Consider the following 27,868-nt stretch of genomic DNA (forward strand, 5'->3'; position numbering starts at 1 on the left):
AAATGGGTTAGAAGTTTTGGAATTGGTGAATTTTTTGTGAGGATGATCTCTATGGTAAAAAGATCATCCTCACAAAAAATCAGATACAAGTTGAGGAATAATGAATAGTCCTTTTTTGTAAGGCACTTTTGATGGGGTTAGAAATTTCGTCCTCACTAAAATCAACTCATTCCAAAACTTCTAACCCATGTAGGAAAATGTAGGGCAAATAATAGGGTGTCAAACATGACCTATGAAAAATAGTTCTCAAAAAGAAAAATCATAGAGTGGTTTAAAAACTCCTTCAAGTTCGAGATGACTTTGGTGTATGGGATAAAAACGGGCAGACTTGACCTGAAATACGAGTGATTTAAAACTCAACTTTAAAGGGTTTGGATCTTACAAGTGAATCCCAATAAAAATTGGTCAAATATGATTTTAATATCCCTTGACCTAACATTATTTGACTTGACCCAACCAAAATCTACAGATTATTTTTCCGAGTCTAAGGATGTGTTCTAATATGAAACGCAAATCAATCTGACCCAAATAGTTGATTCGATGGGTTTGTATGTGCTTTTTGTTAGTATGATCTGAGTCGGATTTGAATTTGGGTGTAGATAGATCTTACTTGGATATAGAGATTATTTTACCAAATATATGGATGTGTTCTAATGTGAAACACAAATCAACCTGACCCAAATAATTGATCTAATGGGTTTGGATATGCTTTTTGTTAGTATGATCTGAGTTGGATTCGAATTTGGGTGTAGATCAAAATTTCTTATTTGGATTTGAATATGGATACATGGATCTTAATTGGATCCATCCCATTTGTGCCCTACTCATACGAATCATAACGATTACCGAAATTACAAGGCAAGAAATTTGATATAAACCATCAATCATATTGACTAGTTCGAGATGACCTCGTCTGATCTTTTGAAAGTATCGGTTGAGTTAATGAAAAATCAATCGGTCCAATTGGAGTTTATGTTTTTTTAAATTAAAAAATAATTATTTTTAATAATAAATAATCACATATATATAGTTTGACAACCAACGTTGGAGCCCAAAATTTATCCTATATTACTTAAAAGCTTTGGATTGGCTATTTTTTGTGAGGATGATCTCTATGGTGAGGAGATCATCCTCACAAAAAATCAATTTTATCTGAAACTTTTAATCCTATTAAAAGTGGTTCATCCTCACAAAATATTAGGTCATTCCAAAACTTCTAACCCATATAGGACAAAGGTGTTGGTTGTCGAATGGGACTTATGCAAATAGGTGGCCAACGTTAAGAATCAATAATAGAAGTCAAAATTTGTCTTATATGGTTTAAAAGTTTTGTATTGGGCTGATTTTTTTGTGAGGGTGATCTCCTCACCCTAAAAATCAATCTCATAGGAAATCAACCCATTCTGAGACTTTTATCCCATACAGGACAAAGGTGTTGGCTATTGAACAGTTTGAGTCATAAGACGGGATTGTTCAAATAGTATGAGCCTATGAGATGTGATATCAAATTTTAAAATCATGCTTTATAGAAGTAAAATTTAAGTAAAGAAAAATAAGTAATTCGATAATTTATTTATTTTTTGACAAGTGGAAAAAAAAATCAATAATTCAGAATCAGCTGTCTAAGTTATGATTCTAGTAAATAGATGTATTAAATCGAGTTAGGTAATTATTTATGAGTCGTGCTAGTGTAACATTGAAACGTACATCGTGGGGGACATTTCTGATGTGGATGTGTGTCAGAACCATAGATGATTTCATCGAGATACGAGCAAGAACTCGATGAAAGCATATATGGTTCTGACACACATCCACGTCAGAAATGGCTCCCACAATGTACATTTTAATCTTACTTCAGCATTATCCATTATTTATAGGTTCATGAAAATATATCCTCTACCAAAAAAAGAGTCCCGAATTCCAGAGACCCACAACTAGGCATGTACATTCGGGTAGAACCAAACCGAATTTTTGGGTTCGATTCGAGTATAGTTAAAACTGAAATCGAACAAAATTATTTCGGGTTCAGATTTTCATCAAACCCAATACCCTAAACCGAATCAAACCGAGAATTTTGGGATTAAACTCGATTCCGGGTAACCAAAAAATTCAAAATTTTAAGTTTTAAATTATTTTGGGTTTAATTTACATTCGATTTTGGTTTTGGTTCTGGGTTCGAGTAAACTTATATAAAATTATAAAATATATATTATACATATGTAACCTTATATAATTTATATAAACTATATAAATAACTTGTATAGATTAAATATTTAAACTATATAACTTATATAAATAATAAATTTATATAGTTTATATTTATACAATTTATATCAACTATATAAATAACTTGTCTAAATTACACATTTTAACCATATAACTTATATAATAAACCCTTAAAAAGACAACATAAAATGAATAAAAAACTCCAACCATATTTTTATTAATAAAATATAAAAGCAAAATAAGACTAAGTGCATTACATTGATTGCATTACATTTTTTGCAAAACTAAATTGTAAAAAGGGGAGGTACTGCATTACGATAGTATGAGCATATCCCTAAAGGTTGGCACTCACTTATCAATCTATCATATGCACAACTCAACCCAAAAAAGAAAAATAAATAAATAAATAAATAAATTTGCTCAAATGTTTCTTTTAATTGTGCTTATTCTTCTCTTCTTTGTTTTCCACTCTTGGTCTCCCACCAATATTTTAAACAAATTAGAGCCTCTGCCGTATTTGAAATTAGACAACTTATATATGGAATTAAAATTCTTCCTCCAATACTAAAAATCGATTCAGAAATAACTATAAAGACAAAAATGATTAGTAGATCACATATATCATGCGATATTGCGAATTATAGCCCTTCCACCAATCTAATACATTATATGTACTCTCATCTCAATTTTATCCAGGATTAGAGTCCACATAACATTATAATTCCAATATTATAATATTTTGAAAAAGGATTATAGGTATGTTTGCTAATAATCTTTGAAAAGTGAGTTTAAAATCATTAGTTGATGATGATGGTAAATTATTTACACCTAATTTGATTTTATAAAGTCATAAAGATTTAAATAATTATTTTTTTAATTTTAACCAATTCTATTTCAGTATCGATTTCAGGATTTAAATTCCAAATAATTTATAAAACTTAATTTTATACCTAGGATCTATAATTGAAACAAATGCCAAATTTGTAGGAATTGTCCCTAATATTTATTAAAATTTTCAATCAATTTAAATACATTTGAATTGTTAGAATTATGATTTAAAATATATTTAATTAAAATTACTTGTAAATAAAATTCGATGGATATAATGTATTTTACTTCCGAAAAAGTAACGGTGGCTCGGGCAAACAATTGAAATTTTTTTATGCATTTTCTCAATCTTCATTATTTATTTGTATTTCACTATGTAATTTAAATAATAAAGTATCTATTGAATTTTTTAAGAAATTACATTTTTTTAAAACATAATATAGGTGGCATTCCACCTAAGTGGCACATGTAATGTTAATTTAGTAATTTTTTAAATAGCTTAAGTACAAAATCCATTAAATCTTTGTTATTTAACATGTGAAAATCTAATAAGACTAATAATAACTTTCTTAATATTATCAATTATTTTATCTATATATAAAATATTAGATTGTACATTATTTTTTGCATTATCGAAAGTAATTGTAAAAAAATTATTAGAAATTTTATAATCTCTTATAATATTACTTATAAGTTTCACCAATTACAGCCCAATTATGTTTTGAAGATAATAATGCAAAAGATATTTTTCTTTTTTTAAGAATCCAATCGTGATCAATAGAATGTGCCGTAACAACTATATATGGTACATTTTGATCGAAAGACCACAATTTGAAAGTTGAATAAATTTTACCGAGCACATTTTGTAAAATACTTTTTATTTAAATATTTTTATTACATCTCTTTTGAAAGTGTTTTTTAGAAATACCTTCATGATTCAGAACATAAACTTTTTGAATGTATTCTTTAAAATAATCTTTTTCAACAATTAAAAATAGTATTTTTGCCATAATAAAAAAAATTTATCGTTTCAAATCGCTTTATATTTTCTGAATAAAACCATGTGCTTACATTACTTGCACTTAATTGACTAAGATCGGGTTGATTCCTTTTTAAACACGTTTTTTCAAAATATTTTTTCATTAAACTAGTTCCAGTTCCGATACTTGAATAAACTAAAGATTTTTTGTAATAATTATATTTAACATTCTCAAATTTAGATCTATCGAGATTTAAATTCTCTATTAACGTAAAATGGTTTAAATTCGGGTTCATTACTAGTTGTCTCTCTAATATTTGCGAAATAATCATTTGGAGTTTAGATAGGGACAATGTAATTATTTAGATTATAATCATTTAAATTGTAATTGTTGAAATTTTCCATTATCTACTAAAATGGTGGATGAAAAAATATGAAAAGGTTTAGAAGCGAATGTGACAAGTATTTAAATAGAATTAGAAAGACTACACTTCTAGAAATCCGAATTTAAAAAATGCCACGTGCTAAATTTGGTCGGTTGCCACGTGAACTTGATGATGATAATTTGATCTTGATGAACTCAATGCCTCAATCTAAAAAAATTGAGACACTAATTTGATGAACTTACTTGGGAGAAATTAAATAATGTAAGGGTAATATGAGAAATTATAACCAATTTCAGAACTAATGTGAGAATTAATTTGCAATTAAGAGAGTTGTATGATTTTGATTCATTCTTGAAAGTATTTATAAAAAAAAAATACTTACAAAAATGATATATTTAATTAAATAAGTGTTACATATAAAAAAAAAACAATTCCACCCCCCCCCCCCCAATAGTCATAAGATTGGTGGGGTGGGGGAGTGGGAGAAAATTTCGAAAAATCAGTCCAATTTCGGTTCAGTTCTTAAGGCGCACATTCGGTTCGGTTAGGACCGATTCTCAAAGGTAGAAACTGATCCCAGATTGAAACTTTTCAGACCGGACTCAGTTCAGTCCATTTCGATTGTAGTCTGATTTCGGTTCAGATTGGGTTTTGGGTAATGGGTAATTTGTACGTGCCTACCTACAACACAATATCCATGGTGACATGGTCTGACACACAACTGTAACTCAAAAATTGAGGGTGGAATACTATAATTTTAATAAAAGAAGGTTTACATACATTTGGGTTCATTAATCCAATTGCATATGGAGCAAAACAATTATTTTTGAGAACTTTTATTGCCACACCAACTTTTGCTAACGTCACCTCAAGATATGTGTTAATTTTAAGGGTGGCAATCTCAACAAGATTTGAAAACGACACGAAGTTAGTGGGTTTGGGTTAAGCATAGTTGGATTTGGGTTATAATAGTGTCAACACGTCTAACATGATTATTAAATGGGTTGGGTTTGGGTTCTGGGCATCAACCCACCTAACCTATTTAGACACATTTAGTTATCTTATCATTAACGTGTAATTTTAAATACATAAACAATTATTTAAGAAAATTTTAAACCAGTCATTTTTTCTAGAATTTCCTAGAACTTTTTCATAATATATTTTTTTATATCGAATTCTGTAAAATATAAAAGGGTGTTTTAAGATATTTTTAAATTAATAAATGGTTAAGCGTTAGATTGGGAAAAAAAAAAACACTTTTCTTAATAAGTTATTTATTTATATTTATATTTTTTTACTCCATTTTTCATTAAAATCTAGTGATATGTAATGTTTGATTATTAATATTGGCAAAATGACCCTCAATTAAGTTTTAAGATCTTACCAAATAAGACTATTAAGAATGTGATAATGAAATACACTTTGCTTATCCAATAATAATAATAATAACAATAATAATATTAAGAATTCTTAATAGATATGGGTTGAGTCAGGTATACCTATTTATAAATGGGTTGGGTTTGGATTTGGTAAATTTGTATAATACTCTTACCTCTACATCACACAAACACAACCTGACCTGACCCATTGCCACCCATAGTTAATTCTTTGGTGATTTACATATGAATTGGGGTAGAGTTAGCAAAAGTTGGTGTGGCAATAGAATCTCTTATTTTTTGGGAAGATTTAACTTATTGCCCTCTGAAAATTTGACTTACTAAATTTATAAAAACAATACAAAATTATAACTCCAGATATACTTCATAAAAATTAGTGAGTCGTGATGATCTGCAAACTAGACTTATTAAGTCTATAAAAAAAAAATACAAAATTATATTTTTAACAAAGTGATCTTTAAAAAAAATACTGGATAACAAAATTATATTTTTTGGTTGACTCTTGTATTAGGCCTTCGTCATTTTCAGACACTCCTCTTGAAATCCGTTGCTATCAAAAGTATTATCCATGATTTAAGGTAGATACTCAACCGACATGATTATTGTCTCTTTATCTTAATTTTTTAGTGACACATGTATTTGTCATTTTCTTTTAAGGATTGTATCGGTGCAATAGATGGTTCACATATTAAAGCCACGAATAATGATTTATGCTCGCGGTAAATCATACGCAATATGTACACAGCTGATGTGGCAAGGGCACAGAATCTTTTTCCTTGTGTCCCGAAGAAAAAGATATATGGGTTATATGCCCTTGCACGTCAACCACGTATAGACCGCATATGATTTACCATGTGCACTCATCACGACTCTAAAGCCATAGTGCCATCCGATCGACAACTAACATTATTCAATAGGAAAGGATTTATCACATAAATATTATGTTGTTGATGTTGAGAATCCTAGGCTTCCTCACACCATATTGAAAAAGTGCAATATCATCTACAAGATTATAGAAATGGTAGTAACCAGAGATTGGAACCTAAAACGTTATTCAATTATTCTATCTTCCCCCTTTCGGTGTATTGAAGACACGATCTCCAATACTAAAAGAGCTAGATCCTTATCCTTTTCCTACACAAAGGTATATTGTAATGGCAGTATGCACGATCCACAACTTTATTCAAGTACAAAGGTGAGAAGATGATTTGTTATTAGTCTATGAGAATGAGGTTTATGCAATAAAACAAGATGAGCAAGAGACTGATCATCTATCAACGACAAAATCAAATGAATGCCTTTAAAAATGAAATTGCAGAAGTAATATATATGTTCTGTAAGCAGCAATGGAGCATGAGCTTGGATGTTGCCCTTTAAACTTTGAAAAAGAATGAACAGGTGTTACTTGGACCATTTTGTGTTGATATCTTATTTTGAAGTAGTAAGAGTGAACTATATTGAAAAAATTCCCTCTTCCAATATAAAATGATAAGTGTACATGTAATAAGAAACAATTTTGTAAAAATATAACCAAATATAACATTTCTCATAAGCATTTTTTTTTATTGGGAATCACTTTTACTGTTTGGTGGTTTCTTTTATAATAATTTTTACCAATCATTTCTAAAAGTTGAATGGATTTTAATTAGAATGGTTACCAAACCGGGCCCTAGTAAAATAAAATGAGCAATTAATGCACTTTTATGTAACCTTGACTAGTACTATGCTAAATTGTTATCCGAGAATAATGTCTCTGACATTGGGTTACATGTAGCATGCAGGCACACACATTTGCGCAATGTAGGCATAGTCTGTTGCGTAATGGGGCCAAGGGTTGAGTCCTGATTGTGGCAACTCCAATTAATACCAACCAACAAGAGACAGCACTGTTGAACATATGCCCCATTCTCCATCTTGGAAGGGAACTAAAATTTCACAGTTATAATAAACATCATCAGATTTGTTGGGCCGCAGACATCATGCAGACTTCCATAAAAGAATTAAGTACACCATTTTACCGCATTTGCACTATCTTTCCCGTAGAAAGTTATAACGTAAGATTCCACCAAAAATAAGTTTCAACAAACTGTGCTGGCGAATGCATTCACGCCAAAATCCACCAAAGTCTTGCATCATTTGTTAAATTCAAAAATCAACAGGGCATCGGTGTTCCCTTCTCTATCCTATCCATGACAAAATAAAACTCTAAACGGAAAAAAAAATAACAAACTACTATTATAGGGCACGAGCACCTCCCCATTTCTCTTCATTTCTTCTTCCCGGCCTTGGCAGCATCTCCAGCCTTAGTCTGCATATAAGAAATGGGCGTAGTACATAAGAATGACATCACAAAATAATGCAAAACGAGTAAGAAACACAAACACAATAAAAAAAAAAGATATGCTTCTCCACCCACCTTCTTCACACCACGGATCTTCTTAGCCCTGTTCTTTCTTTCCTTCATTTGCTTCCTTGATTTCTCTACCTTGGTATCAAGTCCATTCTGCCAATACCATAATCAAACAAAAGGTGAAGATTCGATCAACTAAATAAGAATCCCATTGGGTATGTATAACCTATAACATTCTCTTCTCACATTCAAAACTCATGATGAGTACAAAGCACACGTGTATCCACGAGGTCAGTATAAAAAAATAGCACAAACACACACCCTTCTGAGGCACTTGGTACTAAACAGATGAACTATTTAAAGGAACAAGATCAATAGATGATGAATAAAGTGAAAGAAAATATCTCATTCATTAGTAACTTTAGTAATGTACACTCCTCCACCAAATACAAAACATCCAGTTGAAGATGCCAACTTAGCTGCTAAGTTGGTAAGGCACGTGGAGTGTTGATCCCATGACCTCAGTTCAAATCTGGACAACTAACCACCTTGCTTGATTAGCAAAAATAAAAAATAAAAAAACATTTCGATTCTTCCTGAACCGTTTGTTCATGGAAACCTTCATTGCATATATTAAAACGATGAAAGAAATGCATATCACACCACATTTCCACTAATAAAAATGGAATATAACTGAAGTTTACAAGCAGTTTTGGATAGTGATCTATAAATTTTCAGATAAGGCCACACTTTTACAACCAGAGGGCTGCAATCACCATTTCTTTTCCCCTTTTTTTGGTCAAATATCAAACTTTGCCTGAATATTAGTGCATAAAGTCGAAGAGGTCAAATTAACCAGATCAACATTCCCTAAACCAACCACAAACCTGCATGAGAGGCTGGAGTCTAACCCCTGATAAAAACGCAATAATGTGTTGTCTATAGATAAGTTCTACGTTACCTAAACAAATACCAAGCATAGGCATACGTGGTTTGAGGGGTAGTAAGTAGGTCTGAGACAAAAGCTCAAATCCCCACCTAAACACCATAATATATTCCCAATAATAAGTTCTACTTCACTCGATGTTTTTAGTTAATATTGATGTTCATGTGCAATATCCGTGTGCAAATTATGTCATACATAATTAATAATAGGAGTTAGAATACGCCCTGGATTGTTAAGCTTTACTGGAATCCAGGGAGTATATTTCAAGGATTTTGTTTTTAGATAGATGAGAGCTTCTGCTACATGGGGCATGGCAGGATTGGATCATTACTAGAGGCTTTCTAGGTCCCAACATGTGCTATTTTTACAAAGAAGCTGAAGAGTCCGTTAATCAGTTGCTTCTTCATTTTGCAATTGCACAAGGGGTGTTGATAAAGGTTGGACGTTGAGAAAGGTTTTGGATTTGTTCGGGTGAGTAGGCTACTTGTCAAGGTCCATCCATCTGCTATTCAGCTCGTGGAGTGGGTGAGGTTGCAGGTTTTGAGGTTCAAAGCGAATACTTTGGAGTATCTTCCCGTTGGTTGTGTTGGTGCCTTTGGAGGGACCAATGGGTGTTTTGAGGGGAAATCTGTGCCTATGGAAAAAAAAACCTTGTTTGTAGACATTTTTTCCCTAGTAATTTGTTTTTGGTGCAAGTTGTTTAAAGAGTTTAAAGGAGTCTTCTTTGAAGATTTCATAGGAAGGTGGGGTGGGTCTGCCAGCTGGATTCTTTGTAATTGTACTAGGGGTTAGTTGTTTGTTTTTTGTTGGTCAACTTGACCTCCATCTAATATAAAAAAATTGCTAGAGAAAAAACTAACAACTAACACCTAGTATAATTATTAAAAAAAGGATGGGGATGGAGGCAGAGAAAGAGAGGGGCATGGCTGATGGTAGTTGACAATTGCAATGGTGGAAGTGTTAACTTAGCTAAGTGGTAAGACGTGTAGAGTATTGTTCTCACATCCTAAGTTTAGAGCCCCTTGAACCCAACTTCATTTGCTAACCACTAACCCATTACTTATATAAAAAAAAATGGTGGCTATGGTCAACGGTCATGGAATTGGTGGGAAAAAAGGAAGAGAGGAGATTAGGGCTTTGATTTGGGGATAAAAATTGGGAGTCCCATGGGAAAATGAACTCCACTCCCAAAATCCCACCCCCAAATCAAAACCCTAATCTCCTCTCTTCTTCCCCGTCACTACCACCATCATCATCGGCCATCCTTCTCACCTTCACTTTTGTCTTTTTTTTTTCTTCTTCCTCATCCTCCCTCCACCATCATCACCATTCCTCCCCTCCCCTCCCCTTCGAATCCACTTTCCTTTCTGGTAATACGACCCAGGGCTCCCTCTGATCGAAATTTGGGCTCACTAAAACTCGCATTTCAATAGTGTGAAAAGAAAACCACATTTGAAATGACACCAATTATCCACTCCCTTCTTCTTCCTCTTCTTTTACTCCTCCCTCCACCCCTTGCTCCGTTGATGGGGATATGAACACTTGAAGAGTAGATTTTATGTTTATTTAATTTTCTATTTTTGACTTATTTTCATGTTTTATTTGCCCATGGTCTTAGTGTAATGTTTTGGGGTAGTTTGGTAACTTTAGCATGTATTTTATTTTAGTTTATAGGATTGAAATTTAAGAGAGATAAAATTACAAAATTATAGTATTATTGTAATTTATCTTTTAAGTTAAGAGTAGCTTAGGCATGTTTCTCTTTAGGATTTCATTTTAGTAGTCTATTCTCGTGAGGACTCTAGGATTAGGTTCTGTATTTGGTATTTTATATATATAGAGATATAAATTGTGTTAGGATTTTTTTATGAAGAATTTGGTGAATAAAGAACTAGTTTTTTTCAATGGAATTTCTTGATGTGACTCCATTTTCTTGATTTTTTTTATTCTAGAATTCTTGAAACACCTTTCCCTCAACTCTTAATCATTCTCTTAACCCTTAATCTAAAAACATCAACCCCTAGCCCTTTTCCTTTACCCTATAAACCTAAATCCCTAACCATAATTGTAAAATACTATAATTAAATCACCACTAAACCATTTTGAGTTTACCTTAAACTTTTAAGGTAATCCTATTGTAGCCCAAATCCTTAACTCAATCACAAACCAAATTCACCTTCTTCTCCTCAAATTCACCTTCAAATTCTTTTTCTCCTCCCTCCACCCCACCACGCTCTATTTCCCTCTTCTTCTCCTCCTCCACCTCATCCTTTTTTTTTTCCGTAAATGTTTTCTAAATACAAGCAAACAATGGAATTTGATTTTTCCACTCTACCCATTTCCCAATTCATTTTTTTTTTCATGTATTTCAAATTCGATGGAAATGACTTCCCATGCAACAAGCAAACACACCTTTAATGTTGCTATGGATCTTTGCTTACTTTTTGGGGATGAATGAGTCTTATAGTGACGAGCAAGAGGGGTATGTCATCAATTTCTGAGTGCGATTTTGGAGACCGCAAGAGACCTCACATTCCTATTGGTCCACATGTATATATTGAGATCCTCGATGTGGGTATTTTTGTAAATTACGGAGCCCTCAATACATGTGGACCAATACGAATATGAGGTTTCTTGATGTCTCCAAAATCACACTCCTCTAATATTCACCAAAGCATGGGGTAAAATGCATAAATCACCCTTCATTTAAAGAAAAACATTTTTTTTTTTTGTAACTTTAATTTATTGAAAAAGGCCAAGAAGTCCTCCAGGAAAATACAAGAAAAACACTTTCCTTACTTAGTAAGAAAGGTTTCCTAATGACATCATGTTGTCTGGCATCTAAAACATGATCCGATCCCATAGGGACTTGAGATGACAATTTTAAAAACTTAAGAAAAAAATCCAAAAAGAAGTTATTTTTCATCATTGAATTTTAATTTTACATTTGGGAGTTTTGTAGCTGTCCATTTTTTAACAAGAGTCTCAACTAGCCTTACTTAGTAAGATTTCAACTCTTACTAAGGGTCGTTGATCTAGCCTTGTGACATCCAAAAACATGAATTAGAGATGTAGAGAATAACATTTTATTAACTAAGAAAAAAATTCAAAAATGTTATTTTTCACCATTGAATTTTAATTTTAAATGTGAGATTCTGTGGAAGTTTGGTATCCATCCATTTTCAAAACCTTGGATCAAGCACAAAAATAATAGTTTTTTTAAACATTTTTTTTTTTTTGGATTCTAGTTTTTTTGTGAAATCTAGAGGGCTGTGATGTTGGATTGCCACTATCGTAATTCATTGAGCTTGAGGGCCCTTAGTAAGAGTTAAAATCTTACTAAGTTAGCAAGGAAAGTGTTTTTGTTTTAACAAATGGATCAGGCTCTAAAAACATTTTTTTTTAAATTTTGTTTTTTTTCTTGTTCTTGTTTTTATTATTATTATTTTTTAATCTAAGTTTGTTCATGAAATCTAGAAGGCTGTGGTATTAGATTGCCAATGTGGTAATCTATGTGGACCCAATGACACTTAATAAAATTTGAAATCCTACTAAGTTAGTCAAGCTAGCCTGATTGTCTTTTAAAATTTCTATTTTTAAACTTCATGTGCATAAAAAATTCAGGGGTATCTCTCACATTTACCAAAATCTTTGAGGGTATACATCAAATTTTCCCTCTCCCAATTTAATCCCGAACCTTGAATCAGTACCGATGGTGGCAAAAAGAGTATCAAAGCTTAATTTACAATATTTCACCTATAAGAATTTTCATGATGATGTAATTGCTTATTGTATATACCCAAGCCGCAACATTCAAATGCCTCTTGAACAATTATTGAAAAAGGGATCATCCCCTATAGAAGAACAGATAGTGTACAAAAATCATCATATTCAATATCAACCCAAAGGGAGATCTATTTTATAATTTATTCTAATATTAATCTTACCAAATACACAAAATATGATATTTATATTTGTTAACAAGAAGCCAACATCATAAAAACCAAACAATGTTATAATTGAAATGCCATATGAGTGCAGTAAAAACAATGGAGATCAGAAGATTAGATTAATTACCCTGATGAGCCTATACTTGGGCTCGTACTTCTTTGCATTATCAACAGAATCATAAATCAGACCAAATCCAGTTGATTTTCCGCCACCAAAGTGGGTCCGAAACTTGAACACAAATATCGAATTCGGGTCTTTCACTTCGTACATCCTCGACAGCTTCTCCTTCAGCTCCGCCTTCAAAACAAGATAATAAAAAAAATGCACAATTTGATAAATAAAATCCTCCAAAAATACAATACAGCATAGATCTGAGGCAGAAACAAACAGAAAAAGGAGAGAAAATCAAATACCTTAGAAACATTAGGTCTTCCAGGATGAAGAACATCGATGACCTAATAACACCAGATCGTACGAGAAAATTAGGGTTTTATGCTTTCTATCTCATTACTTCAGAAGATCGAACAAGAAGAAGAAGTACTTACGAATTGCTTCCTGGAAAGAAGCCTGTTTGTCATGAACTTTCTGGTTCGGATCGTTACGGCCTTACTGTCTGCCATGGCTGATTTCTCAAAACCCTAATTCCGCTGCTGCTGCTGCTTCGAAGAGGAATGTGGGAACTCAAAACCCTAATTCCGCTGCTGCTGCTACGAAGAGGAATGTGGGAACTAGCAAGAACACAAAGTAGAGAGAACCATAATTATAATAAAACCCTAATAGGCTCGTGGGCTTGAAAGGATAAATCTATTCGTAAGCCCAATTGACGGAGATTATTTTTGCTATATCCTTAGATTTTAATGTAGCCAATCTGGATTGGCCACGTGGATATATGAGATGTAATCTAGCATTTTAGTTTTACTTCCAAGTAATTTGAGAAAATTATGAAGTTTTTTTTTTCTTTTCTTGGATAAGCGGCTACCTGGTAGACAGCAGACCGGGTTGGAGACTTTGCCCAGTCCATAAACCATGGTTTGTCCAAGGACTAGTCTCGGGGCACGTGCAACAGCCGCACATCACATGCACTAGGTAAGTGGGGTGTGCTCTTGCTGGTGAGAAAATTATGAAATCTTTTTTATTTTTTTGATAACTAGGTATGTCTATAGATAATGGACTGGGTCTGGGCTTTGCCTAGTCCACATGATCTTGTCCAAGGATTAGTCTCGGGACACGTGCAACACCCGCACACACACGCACCACGTAAGTAGGTAAGTGGCGGTGTGCCCTCGTGGGTGGCCCCTGAGGAATTAATACTTATACTGGGTATCGAACTTATGACCTACGGGCATTAATCACTTAACGGTCCGAAATTGCCATTGAGTTTGTAGACACCCCAATTTGAACGGGCTCCTACTCGGAAGGGCCCAAAAATACCAATTTTTTAACAAACTTGCTAATGGGCCTCAAAGGCCCGAATTAATGAAAAATAGCATTTTGGTCGAGTCGAGGCCCCTAAGACCTCCTAATGGTCTAATGAGCCCACCTGAAAAGACTTGGTATACTCCTATCTACCCCGCTCCACTCTCAAAATCCAAAAATATCAATTTTCCAACAAATTTGTCAATGGGCTTCAAGGGCACAAAATATTGAAAAACGACATTTTGATCGAACCGAGGCCTCTAAGACCTCCTAATGGTTTAGTAGGCCCATCAAAGGGATTTAACTTACCCTACACCTTCCCAACCTTCACCGCTCCACTCTTGTATCCCGAAATACCCGATTTTCAATAAAATTCTCCAACGGGCCTAAAAAGTCCGATTTGCTAACACGTGACATTTTGATCGATCCAATAATTTCAAAAAATCTAAAAAAAAAAATGGATAAAATTAAAAAATGAGACTTGACACACCTATCCCTTCACCGCTCCATCTCCAAATCTACAAACACCCTAAACTCATTCAAAGCCCACAAGCCCTCGACTATTTCCTAAAATAATTTATCACCTTATCCTCAACCTAAAATCGATCCATATCACTTAAACCCTAAAATGAACCTAGCCTCAAAAATCCAACCAAAAAATAAACCCCATCAAAGTCAAAATAACCTACAACCCTCCTAAAACCCAAGCCCAATACACTAAAAGCCCACAAACTACTATCCATACCCCATTCATTATCCAACCAACAACCCTAACTCATTAACCACTACCCACATCAACCAATCACCCTCTCAACATCAAAAGATGATACATGTCATCATCCCCTTTCACCTCCCTCATCTAATCACTTACCCCCATCATCATTCTTTAAACAATTCATCTCATTTCCCTCCAAAATCACCTCAACCCATACCCTACCCTAACCTAACCTATCCCCATTCTCTAATATCATCAACCACCCACATCACAACTCATACCCTACACCTCCTAACCTATCATCATTCTCTAATATCATCAACCACCCACATCACAACTCATGTCTACACTCATCACTTTCCTTAAAGCACTCCAACAAAATCATCTCCACCCATACCCCTTCATCATCAACTAACCAACCCATACTCTTCTCTCTAATCAAACAATCACCATCAACCAGTCAATCAATCTCATCACCTCACCCTCTCATCATGATTGTCACATGTCTTCATCCTCTTAATCATCCCAAAAATCAATCTACCAACCTCTTACATAACCTATTCTCCTAAATCTACACACCTCACCTCTTCAACCAATCCAACATTCATTCTCAAAACAACTCCCTTACACCCCCACTCATTTCATCAACCACCACTCATCTCACCCTACCAAACACTCTACCCAAATGGATTTGGGTAGAATCTAAACCATCTAAATCAAAACTTAACCCATTTCCATTCATTACAAAATTACCCTCACTCTCATTTTAAATTTCATACCCTTCCCTTCTAAAACCAATGTCATTATCCATTCTCCTAACCTTTCACTCCATTATACCCCTAAACATTCTCCAAGTATTTATAAATACCCCTCCCCTCCTTCCAAAAATGGTTACCAAGTTTCACTAAGAAAAAATCTATCTTCTCTACTTATCTCCACTACTTTCTCATATTATCTTCTAAAAGGGAAATTTCACTCTCATAATTCATCAAGGACCTAAGAAGCATAGAAGAAGAAGAGGAAGGAAAAAAAACAAAGTGACTTTGAAGCTTCAAGGTGGGTTCATAGTACACTCCCCCTCCTTCTCTCTACCTTCTCCTCCTCCTCCCTCTTTTATTATCCCCCTCCTCTTCATTTTATTTTGGATGACTTAGGATGCATGGACCTCAGGGTTAAGGACCTATAAGGATCATCTTCATCAATGGGATGACCCTATGATCAAGCCAAAAATAAATCCCTACTTAGGGTTCAAATGCACGACACGTGGCACTTCGATTTTCATTTAAAAAAAAAAAATCAAAATGACCGAGTTCTTTGAGGTTACCGCCACGTGGTGGGGAGAAAAGGGTGTCTAACACCTTCCATTTTCTCCAACCGAGCCGCTTACCTCGAATCTCAATGTTTGGTTGACCTTTATCCATCGCGAGTCACTATGTGCCAAAAAAATGTCATTTTTTAGAAAATGTATATCGGGTGACCATTCACACTCACTTACAACATGAATGGTGGCGACTCCAAACTTTAGTAGATGTGGTCATCGTAATGATGAAATCCACGTACCTACAGAGTCAACCCCTCAAGGGTTAAAAATTATGAAGTCTTCTTGATTAGTAAGAAAGATTTGAAAGAAAAATTATATAAAATCAACATAATTAGTGATTTCTAGCTGTTAGATGTTGTATGTGATTCACTGGGATGATGTGTTGATGTGAGAGGCAAAATCATGATTATAAAACTTGAATGAATCCGAGACTTCGAGTTGACTTGGTCGAGTCACCTTGTATTCCTCCATAGAGCGAAATACTCCCATGTGAATTACACCTCTAATGACTTGTCAAATAAATTAAATCAAAGCAAGTTTTGAAAAGTTCATTTGATTGTTTGAAAACTCAAACAAGTTGACATGTTTGGATTGGATTAAGAATGGGAAGGAAGAAAGTGCCCTTAAAGATGGAATTAGAGCATGGGAAAGCACGATCAAGACCCATGTGATTAAGGGATAATATAAAAAGAAGTTCTTTTATAAGGATAACAAAAATTTCAAGCCGAGAAATTCAAAGAAAGTATAATGGAAATTCTTTGGTTTCTATGTTCTCTTTTCTTAATGTATAGACAGCTTTTAAGTTTTTAAACTCAACTAAGAGTATAGGATTTGTCGCACAAACTTGAATATGTGATCAACTACCAAAACTAGCTAGCAATAAGGAAAGAGATAATAAACATGATCAGGTCTTGTTCACCTTTAGTTGGATTAAGTGATGAAAATGTTATGAGATAATTCTAAGAAGATATGTATGAACTCATTCAAATAATTTTAGATGAAAAGAGGATATGTATTGGAGGAGACTTATATGGTCATATAGGGGGAAAAAAATTAGAAGGTATAAGAGAGTTTGTAGGGGACTTGTGTTTGGAAAAAGAAATGAGACAAGAGCTACATTACTGGAGTACATAATTATATATGGGTAGCGTTTGATTGACAAATTTAGGACAACAATGTTGGTTAAGAAAATTTGTCCTATATAGCTTAAAAGTTTCGGATTTGACTGATTTTTTGTGATGATGATCTCTATGGTGAGAAGATCATACTTACAAAAAATCAGCCTAATCTAAAACTTTTAATCCCATCAAAAGTGGTTTACAAATTTACAATAAAAATCGACAGTCCACAATTCTTCAACTTTGTAAATCACTTTTGATGGGGTTACAAGTTTTAGATTGGGCTGATTTTTTGTGAGAATGATCTACTCACCATAGAGATCATCCTTACAAAAAATCAATTCAATCCGAAAATTTTAAGTCGTTTAGGACAAATTTTCTCAATCAACATTGTCGTCCTAAGATTGTCAACCGAATGCTCCCATTATATCAGGTCGAAATACCAGTGAGATAGAAGACCATGAGAAGGAAATAGTGATGCTTTGAGTGTTAAGGACCTATAAAATGTGAGGTATAAGGTTTAAAGAAAACTTACAAACTACCCTAACAACTGGTACAATTAGACAACCAAAATTTAGTGGGTTAGGATAGTTTCTAGAGATTGGGAAAAAGTTATATTTATAATGAATTCCTTGAGTTAACCTAATTAAGTTCTATACGAAGAAGAGCCTGCAGGGACCATTGCACCCGAATCTTTCTGTGACGACTATACTGAGGATTGAAGCCGTTGAAAGACACATTCCCGTCCAATATAGAATAACATTTTAGTATCGACTGTTTATTAAATTGAATGATAGCTTATATATATATATATATATATATATATATATATATATATCTAATGATTTAAGTGAGAATAAATATAAAAAGGTTTTTCAACGATCATAAACCATAAACATAGGAACCATATTTTCATATTTGTAACATGGTTGCCTTTAATGCAATTCTCATTTTCATTATAATTGATATGATTTAAATAAATATGTTTTGAAGGTAATCAATATTCAAATTATTTGATTCATTATTTATGTTAGAAATATTTTCTTAGCAATTTTATTGAAATGGTGCTTTTAAACAACCAACCTATGATTTCTACTTAAAAACTCTATGTATAAGTTAGATTTATTTGTTAGACTTTTTCCAAAGTTCAAACCCCCTATATATTCCCTTGCAGAAAAAGTTGATTTTGGATGACAAAGTCGATGTTTGAGTTTGTTGGACAAAAGCTCTTTTTGGTGTGTAAAGTAATGTGTATAAGTTTCAGAATTTTGTGCAATGTAAGTGGAATTGGATGTAAATATAGTGTCAATTACTTTGAAGTTATAATTTTGATTGTGAATATTGAAGAATGAAACAAGTGGTGTTTACTTGTTAAAAAAAAATCAAGTACAAACATATAGAGGAAACTCTGTCGATTTTTTCTGAAATACCTCTTTAAGAAGTTATCAAAGATCACTCCTGATCTAGAAATTTAGGATAATTAGAATTCCATATATCTTGGCCGTGACGATGAGATCCTTGTTTATTTTATCTTAGCACCTTTTGTAGAATGCCATCCTAAACTCATTTGGGCCTAATGTTTTCTCCCCACACATTGAAGACATTGTAGCAAATATTTCTTCTACCTTAATTGCTCTCTCCAACCACATCTATTTCTCTAGGGAAATAACATTAAGGCAGATTTATCAAAACATGCACAACATTTAGAATATTTACCAAAACGGTATACTGTAGCAATTAATTCCGAAAACGGTTATGGATTTGAGAGATGGAGAATATGAAGTTCAGATTTTCCCCAATTTTTACCGTCTACCAACAGAGTGAATGCTAAAATTTTGTTGGATTTTGAGTTATTGTGAAGGTTATAATTGTAAATGTATACTTAAAACAAAAAAGGGTATTTTCGATATGCAAATTTACCTTTATATTGTTTTGATAAAAAAAATTAATTTCAAAAACGATAAATTTACCGTTTTCGAAATTAATTGCTACAGTATACCGTTTTGATAATTAATTTAAAAAATTGTGCTATTTTAATAAATTATTCTAACATTAAACTCCAAATTGTCAAGGCATGACCTACAAAATTATTTTTCCAAATAAACATTTTTGTAGAACTCCGCAATTCCTTCTAATTTTCTCACCCCCTTCTATGAATTCCCCATTGATTACTATCCTAGTAATGATTGATCCTCCTATGATTATTTGCCATTTTGGGAAAAAATCTTGTGTTATTGTCTCATTCTTTCAACCACTTGACCCTTGTCTTTTGCTTCCAATCGGCCTCCTCCAACTGACCTCAAATTGATCTTCAAATCACTAAGATTCCGATAAGTATATATTGGTTTATTTTAAATTATTCATCAAACTATCTACAATGTTGGCAGACTGACATGTGTTTAACTTAGGGATGTCAACGGGTCGATTCCACACATACCCAGAACCGGACCCTAAATAAAGTTTCGGTTCCGGTTCTTATAAAATTTGGTTCTCGGTGTGAGATCTTTGGAATCAAACCTGACCCCTCAGGTACCCATTAAGATAGATGATAATTTTTAATGAGAAAAAAATAAAAACGATTATAAATGTAACATTTAACTTCTAATTCCTCAATTGAAAATAAAGATTAATAACGCATTCTTCAAGAAAATCAAACTTTTGAGAATAAAATTGTAGAAAATTATGTTAAGGACCATTTATTTGTTGTTAAATTGTATAAAAAAGTAAAATGAATGGACGTTCATGTAGAAAAAATTAAAAAAGAATTCACATTCTCCTTATTTCTTAATTTAGTTCAAGTATGAATACTTCATAATATTGCTTTATTAGTATTTAATTAGATTACTAATTTTATTATAAATGTTATAAATAAAATAAATTTACTAATTGGGTACCCAAAGTTGATCCAATTCTTATCGGGTCTTTAAGATAGCTACCCAGTACCGGACCTGAAAATAATTGGGTGCATAATGGTAGACCCAAAACCCACAAATCAGTTTCAGGTACATTGGGTAATTAGGTGCCCATTGACACCTTAGTTTAAATTTGATTGTTGCCCAAGATCCAATTAGAATCCAATACATTTTGTTCAGATTACCAAAACGATACGCTCAGAATTATTTATAATCAAAATCGGTTAAAATAAGAAACAAAGACAGACCTATTTCTTGTGTTTTCTATACTAAAGAGAATTTTTTTTTGTGCTTATTTGTACAATATTTCACAATTGCAGAAGTAGGGTCAATAAAAGGAGAGTCTGATTCTCTATTCTGAAATCAGTTTTCAAAAATAGAGTAGCCAAACAAGATTCTGATGTTTTGAAATCAAATTTCATAATCTAATCCCAATAATCTAAAATTAAAATCTAACCATCCGAAACAAATACCGCCAAGGACTCATGCAATTATGGAAGGTTTAAATACCATATTACTTTGGAATGCATAGGCCGATACATACCATTTTTTTATAAGTATAAATTTATTAAGAAGAGAAGATACAAATGACGGTCGAGATGACCAACCAAAAAGCAAAAAAGAGACTAACTAACAATCATAGTATCTCATCTACAAACAAAATCCTCAAAGAAAACTCCCTTAAAGTCGGGGTGCAACTAGCAACAAAAATAGCAACCCGGGTATGATAAGCGTAATGTTTGTGAAAGACGATTCTTTCTGGATGAAAACTCTCTTATTCCTTTCCAACCATATCCCCCAAGTGATAGCAAAAGGAAGGAACTTCTATAGATTTCTCTCCCCGAAAATAAAGGAATAGCAACTTTGGAAGAGGACTAAAACCGAAAGTGGGGTAACCTATGGAATTTTTAAAGTATCCAAAAAGTAGGACCAAATGGAATGAGATAGCGCGCAATGAATCAAAATGTGGTTTGCAAACTCACCGTTCGATTTACAAAAATAACAAAAGTTTTGAGTCACGAATCCCCTTTTGATTAAAATATCAAGAGTAGTAAACAAGTTCAGAGTTGCTAGCAAAGTGAAAAAGTGCACCTTTAAGGGAGCCTTCGAACCTCAAGTGATTGTTGACGGATAATGAGAAGTAAGACTAGTGGGAGCAGACAAACCTGATGCGAACTAACGATAAAGATGGATCCTTTAGTACGAGTTCACACCCTTCCTCATCTTCCGTGGTCACCCAACGAGTGTGATTAAGCTGAGTCGTTAGATCTACGAGGTCCTGAAATTCCTAGTCATTGAAATCCCTCTTGAAACCCAAATCTCATCTAGGCTCATTTCCCTCAAGATTCAAGAAAGCAGCACAAGCAACTCTTTTTTCATGGAGAGATTGTATAGGCAAGGAAATTGAAGACAAAGGGCTGAATCACCACACCATCAATCCTCCTAGAATTTGACCTTGTCTCCCTTTCCCACTTTGAACTTCACCTACTTTCTAAACTTTGCCCTAACTTTCATTATTCCTTTCCACACACTACACCCAAATGAGGATTTCACTTCCCCACTCTCCCACTTATTTCATCTTTCCCTGTATTTTTCCGTTATTAAACCTTCTCTAAAACCTTGAATCTTCTACACCGAACCTCCACAACTACTTCCCAAGAAATACCCTATTGGACACCTTAAAACCTCTGAATTCTAAACCCCTATTCCTTTTTTAATCGCAAACCACCTTTCACTTCACTAAATGCAATTTCTCCACCACATTCTTATCGTGCACAAGAAATCCCTAACCAATTTGTTTAATCTCTCCACCATGCTTCTAAGGATATTAAACAAAGAAAGATGTTACATCAAGATACTCTCTAACATGCTCTTGATCAAAGTGAGCTTTCCTCCATTTGATAAGTATTTTGCTTTCTAGAAGTTAAATTTTTTTTTTCCATACGTTCAATCACTGAATCCCAAATCACATGACTCATATACTCTGCATCTAGAGGCAAACCTAGATACGAAGTCGAAAGAACCTCCCTTTGGCAACCAAACATCGCGGCCCATCTTGAAACCCCCGTTTCATCTCCAACCCCAAAGAACTTGCTCTTCTTGAAATTAATTCTCAACCTCGAAACTACCACAAAACAACAAAGAAATCCCTTAAGAAACCTCATTCTTATCAAACGCATCCAGGAAGACAAGGGTATCGTTTGCGAATTGAAGAAACATCAACTTTGACCATCCGAACCTACAAAAAAAATCCGAAATCTCCCCTAGACTGGACACCCTTATAAGGAAACGAACCAAAACTTCAACCACTAGAACGAACAACAAAGGCGATAAGGGGTCCCCTTGCTTTAAACCACGCGAACTTCTGAAGCATGGCTACCATTCATTAAAATCGAAAATAAGCCAAGGTCACACATTTCATTGCCCACTCATCCAATTGTCCCCAAAACCCATGTGTTTTGTCAAATACTGCAGGAAGGCCCAATTGACGTGGTCAAAAGTTTTATACATGTCAATTTTGCAAAACTGAACCTAGCTTCTTTGACCTTCTCTTAGAATCAATACACTCATTTGCCATGAGTACACGTCCAAAATTTGTCTATCTTTCACAAAAACCCCTTCCTCCAGCCCAGTTTTAAAAGTCTATCACTTCCTTTAGCATGTTAGCCAACACTTTGGCAACTATCTTCTACGTTGATCCCAAAAGACTAATAGGTCTTAAGTCCGCCAAACCTTCACTTCCTTCAATGGATGTTTTGGTCTTAGCCAATTTGTTTCTGAATATTTCGGTTGATGAATTTCAATATTTTGGTCTGCCACTTCGTCTCAGAATATTTTTGAATGTTGTTTCAGTTGACATATTTTGATATGAACAGGAAGATTATTCCCAGGGGAACAATACATTTTAATGGTTCCCCTCATTTTCAACCTGATGACTATCCCTTGATCTCGGTCCTCTCTGAAAGACTGATCAAAATGACCTAAATGTTATCATTTACAACCTTCGACAAAAAATCCTTGTTTTTCCTGCAAAACCCATCATATGCACAACCTAGGGTCATTTTCTAACTCATCTTTGACCTTGAGATTCCATCTCCAAACTTCAAATACGAATTTTGGGAGAAAATAAGATAAAAATTAGATGCATATTGACATAAAAAAGTGTGATATATTATTTGATAAAAAAAAAAAGTGGTAGTAAGAATCATTTCCCTTGCACTGTCTACAACTTCAAAAACCGCTCAAAAGTCAAATTTTGATACCTAAAAATCACAGATCAAACTGTTCATATCATGGAAGGCGAAAGTGAACTCAAACTCAAGATGGATACAAAAACCTATTTCAATTTTTTTCCTTCCAATTTCATTGGATTGTGAATGGCAATCTATGTGCCATATCATCATCCTCAAAACCTCATCCCCCATATTTAGTTCAGCTAAATGAATTATGTGCGAAGCCACTAAAACAAACTAAGTAACATTCTCTTTTTAAATGCAAGCAATTGCTTTATCCAACACTAGACCAAACAAGAATTTTTCAACTTAATTTTAAATCACTCTTTCCCATAATTTCATAACTTGGCAATCCATGTGCCAAAATAAAATCTCAAATAAGTTACCCAAATCTAAAAGATACTCAAGTTGTCCCTAACATGTAAAAATTGGGTTCTCTAACTTCTTGATTATTCAGAATGGGTGTTCTGAATGCAACTTTATCAGGAATCAGTTGCAACACTTATCCTTAACCAAGAATGGTATCTAGTATAACTCTATAAATTATGTTCAATTACTTAAATTCAAATCGTCATCAAGAAGCACCGACCAATCTCAATGTCAGCGATCAGCCAATTCTTCTGTTTCTTGACCCAACAAGACATTTACAGTCTTATAGTAATGCGAAGCAGCATTCAATATTGCAAAGTATGGAAAGCTTGTTTCTTCTTCGCCCATTCCTTCTCTGGTGCAGATGTTCACCATCGCCCGCTTTCGAGAGTAGAGGCTTCTATGCACTCTTGTTTTTCTTTCTTCTGATTCATATGTTTCTCAGTCTTCTATATGGAGAGACCCAAAATCGTGAGTCTCAGATTGTTGCATCTGGTTCCACCTCGGGATCCGTCTCTCCATCTATAATCCCTGTCTCCACTTCTGCTTCAACCTCTGCTTCCGACTGCCCTGCCTCCTGACCCAATTCTGCATTGGGAGACAGCTTCTGATTCTCATCGGGTGTTGGAGCCCCACTATGGGAGATGTTGACAGTCACCGCATCAGTGTCCATTGGAGCTGCCAAATCTTCAAGTTCAGCACTACTACCTCCACCATCAACGTCAGTTGCAGGGGTTGTGATCTTGTGCAGCCAATGAAACAAAAATAAGTAAATATGACACACAATAATAGAAACATTATTATCTTTGAATAAAACAAAAATTAGTAAATGTGACATACAATATTAAAAACATTCTAATCTTTGAAGATAAAACTTTAATATGATGAACATCCAAAACCGAATCTAAAACATACCATAACATACAATCTCCACAGAGAATACAAGAAGGAAATTGTATACTTCAAAATACTTGCCATTTAGACGTACCAACACCAGAACAAATCTTGAATTTCTTTTTCTTTTTCTTTTCTTTCATGGGAGTCAAATGGGGACATTTGTTACCAGAATAATCACCAAATTCTGTGACTTACTTGAACAATCACGAATAAATCGTGACATTTTTTTTCACGATTAATTACAAATTTTCAATAAGTTGCGAGTTTTATGAACTTTGCGATTAAATAAAAACAAAAAACAAAAAAACAACAACGAAAAATGACCTTGATGCACTAGTGAGAGGAAATAACCTTGATGAAGAGGATGGTGACCATTTTATTGATAAATGTCAGTCAGATAATGAGGATGAAATTGAATTTGATAATTTTCACCGATTGATGAAACATAACTTGAACTCATGATTTTCCCCATTTTTTTCTGATAATTTTCTGATTCTACCGAATTTTCCTTTTACCAACTTATTCCCGAACCCAACTTCGTGACTATGATTACCACCACTCCTTCGTGATAGATAAAGGTTTCTGCCATAATTTAGGTGTATTTTGAGACAATCAACTATTGTATCTATATCAAATGATAGCAATAAGTGTAGTTTCCAAATGATTCCTTTTAGGCTTGATCAAAATGGCAGAATGTTGGCCACCTTATTAGTGTTTCCCTTATTTGAAGGTCCCCTTTTCCAAGTTTAGGAATTCCTTAATAAACCTGGCGGCAACGCTAATGACAATATTCTCTTCTCTGTGCTTTTCCAAAGACTCTTTCTGTTGTTTACCCTTTATTATGTTTCGTTGAGTTTTCTGAAGATTCATAACAGGGAAGATGATCAAACTGGAGGTGAGTTTTCATAAGGGAGATCATGGAGGATGGAACATGTCAGCCACTTTTAGAGATCCCATTTTACAAACAAAGATTAACACTGCAGTGCATGTCAAGCTGTCTTGACGAGTCAACATGTATTTCCATGTTGACAAAACAAAAAACCCTAAAAGTCCAGTGTCTTTGCTACATAGGGAATCTTCCAAAGTTTAGAGACAATCCTTATTGTATATAAAATCAACTATGCCCAGTTCAAAATTCCCGCTTTATGGGGCTAACAACGCTTCTTCCACCAGAGATACGGTGGTTCAATTTTTTTACTTTGGAAAAAAAAAGAATGCTAATTTCTACCTGGTTATCTTCTGCTTGTGGTGTAGCTTCTTTCAATTCTTCTTCCTTTTTAGCTCGTTTGGATCTCTCACTAGGTTTGGAGTGATATTTGGAACGAACTTCCGCGGGCAGGAGTTCAGGGGGAACGACCCCTTCTATGCCATTGTCAGTAAACTGCATTGAGGCTCACATCAGTTTTAAGGAAAAATATAGTTTATTCTATTTCAGGCATTAAATGTCCCAGTTATACAAGATATCATACTCGAGAAAATCCTTCCAAGTCTTGTCGAGCTGAAAATCGAAGGCCTTTCCAGCAGTAGACCTGCACCTCAAAGAATATACTATATATTGGGATAAAATAAACATACAAGTTTGTGAATGAGAAATATAGTGCAAGCTATACTATACACATGGTGCACATTCGAATTTGTGAATGAGAAATACGAGTTTCTCATTATCATAGAAAAATTGAGTCCCATCCAGGAGATCTTCTAAGCCAAATATCATTGATGACCAAATGATTCAGCTAGTCTGCCAGTTTTTTTCAATATTCATGAAAATACAACTGAAGGACAGAAAGGGCCGTCAGTTCTCCTTTTTCAGCCTTAAAGATTACTCATGTGAGAGCCATCAAATGATGTATCCCAACCCCTGAACATTTGAACAGACATCTGCCTAATCAATTTCCTCATTAAACATTTTCACCATATTGTTCTGCCTGTCTGAGAACATGTAACAGATGGTCGGATAGTCAAAGTAGATAAATTTGTGGTCCCCTATTGAATGTGTGCCATGTAAAATGCAATCTAATCAAAAGACCCATCTTTTGATGTAAAGGACTTTGCTTTTCATACAACTTACACGGTTATTTTTGTGGTGATATTCAGCTTCGATTCCAGCAGATGCATCCATCTGCGATTTTGAGAGATTTCATTTAGATAGTTAGCATGATCAGGTAAAAAGTATTCTGAAAAAGGATAAGGATATCTTATTGCAATAGTAATAGGCCATACAACCACAAGAAGAGGTGATTGAGGGTGCTCACATCTTCAGCCAACGGTTTCCAGTACTCGGTGACAGAAGGGGTGCGGACACGCTGAGGATCAGTTAAAGCATTCTGGACTTGCAGTTAAAAATCAAAGTGTCATCAACAGTAGAAATATCATTCAAAGTTGACAGAAATTCTATTACAATGACATTAAATTAAATAAATAAATAAGTATATAGTTAATCAAGAAACGGAACTACAAAGAACCCACAGAATAGTTTTGAAATGTTAGTTTCTCTCCATGACAGAAGGGATGTGGACACACTGAGGATATCAAAGCGTTATGGTCTTGCAATTAAAAATCAAAGCACCGTGAACGCTATTAAAAAAGATCATTCAATATTAACTGAACCTCATTTGTTGATAATATATATGTGGATCAGGATGAAGAAAAGGAGCCAAAAGAATGCATTGAATCATCACCATTCTCATTGTCATCACCTTGTCCAAATTACTTGGATTGGCAACAATAATCCTATTTCACCATTTAATTCTATCACGAATCATAGAAAAACTTGATGTGCTTGGCCTTACCACCATGTATATAATGAAACCTAACGTACTTCGGC

General features: G+C 34.0%; 2 protein-coding genes across 2 annotated transcripts in view; both read right to left on the reverse strand.

Moving 5' to 3' along the window:
- Positions 1 to 7,787: 7,787 nt before the first annotated feature.
- Positions 7,788 to 13,808, reverse strand: LOC147401655 (small ribosomal subunit protein eS24z). The gene is made up of 5 exons (XM_086443017.1): positions 13,609 to 13,808; positions 13,477 to 13,518; positions 13,190 to 13,360; positions 8,233 to 8,319; positions 7,788 to 8,124 (listed from the first exon to the last, which is right to left on the reverse strand). The coding sequence occupies exons 1-5, from the start codon at positions 13,681 to 13,683 to the stop codon at positions 8,083 to 8,085; spliced, it is 417 nt and encodes a 138-aa protein (XP_086299143.1). The 5' UTR covers positions 13,684 to 13,808; the 3' UTR covers positions 7,788 to 8,082.
- A 10,255-nt stretch (positions 13,809 to 24,063) lies between these two features.
- Positions 24,064 to 27,868, reverse strand: part of THO1 (nuclear matrix protein-like protein) — a 47,418-nt gene continuing 43,613 nt past the window's right edge. The window contains exons 17-21 of the mRNA XM_086443019.1: positions 27,297 to 27,368; positions 27,113 to 27,163; positions 26,514 to 26,573; positions 26,273 to 26,425; positions 24,064 to 24,889 (exon numbers count right to left, since the gene is read on the reverse strand). Of these exons, the coding sequence (XP_086299145.1) occupies positions 24,626 to 24,889; positions 26,273 to 26,425; positions 26,514 to 26,573; positions 27,113 to 27,163; positions 27,297 to 27,368 (600 nt within the window). The 3' untranslated portion in view covers positions 24,064 to 24,625. The remainder of the gene's footprint in view (positions 24,890 to 26,272; positions 26,426 to 26,513; positions 26,574 to 27,112; positions 27,164 to 27,296; positions 27,369 to 27,868) is intronic.

The sequence above is a fragment of the Akebia trifoliata genome, chromosome 5, assembly GCF_017979445.1.
Source record: "Akebia trifoliata isolate Shusen 1 chromosome 5, ASM1797944v1, whole genome shotgun sequence".
Lineage (NCBI taxonomy): Eukaryota > Viridiplantae > Streptophyta > Magnoliopsida > Ranunculales > Lardizabalaceae > Akebia > Akebia trifoliata.

Coding starts and splice junctions, on each gene's coding strand:
- LOC147401655 (XM_086443017.1), bottom strand. CDS start 13,683: ATGGCAGACAGTAAGGCCGTAACGATCCGAACCAGAAAGTTCATGACA. Junction 13,519..13,608: donor TTCTTTCCAGGAAGCAATTC/GTAAGTACTTCT, acceptor TGGTGTTATTAG/GTCATCGATGTTCTTCATCC. Junction 13,361..13,476: donor GAAGACCTAATGTTTCTAAG/GTATTTGATTTT, acceptor CTTGTTTTGAAG/GCGGAGCTGAAGGAGAAGCT.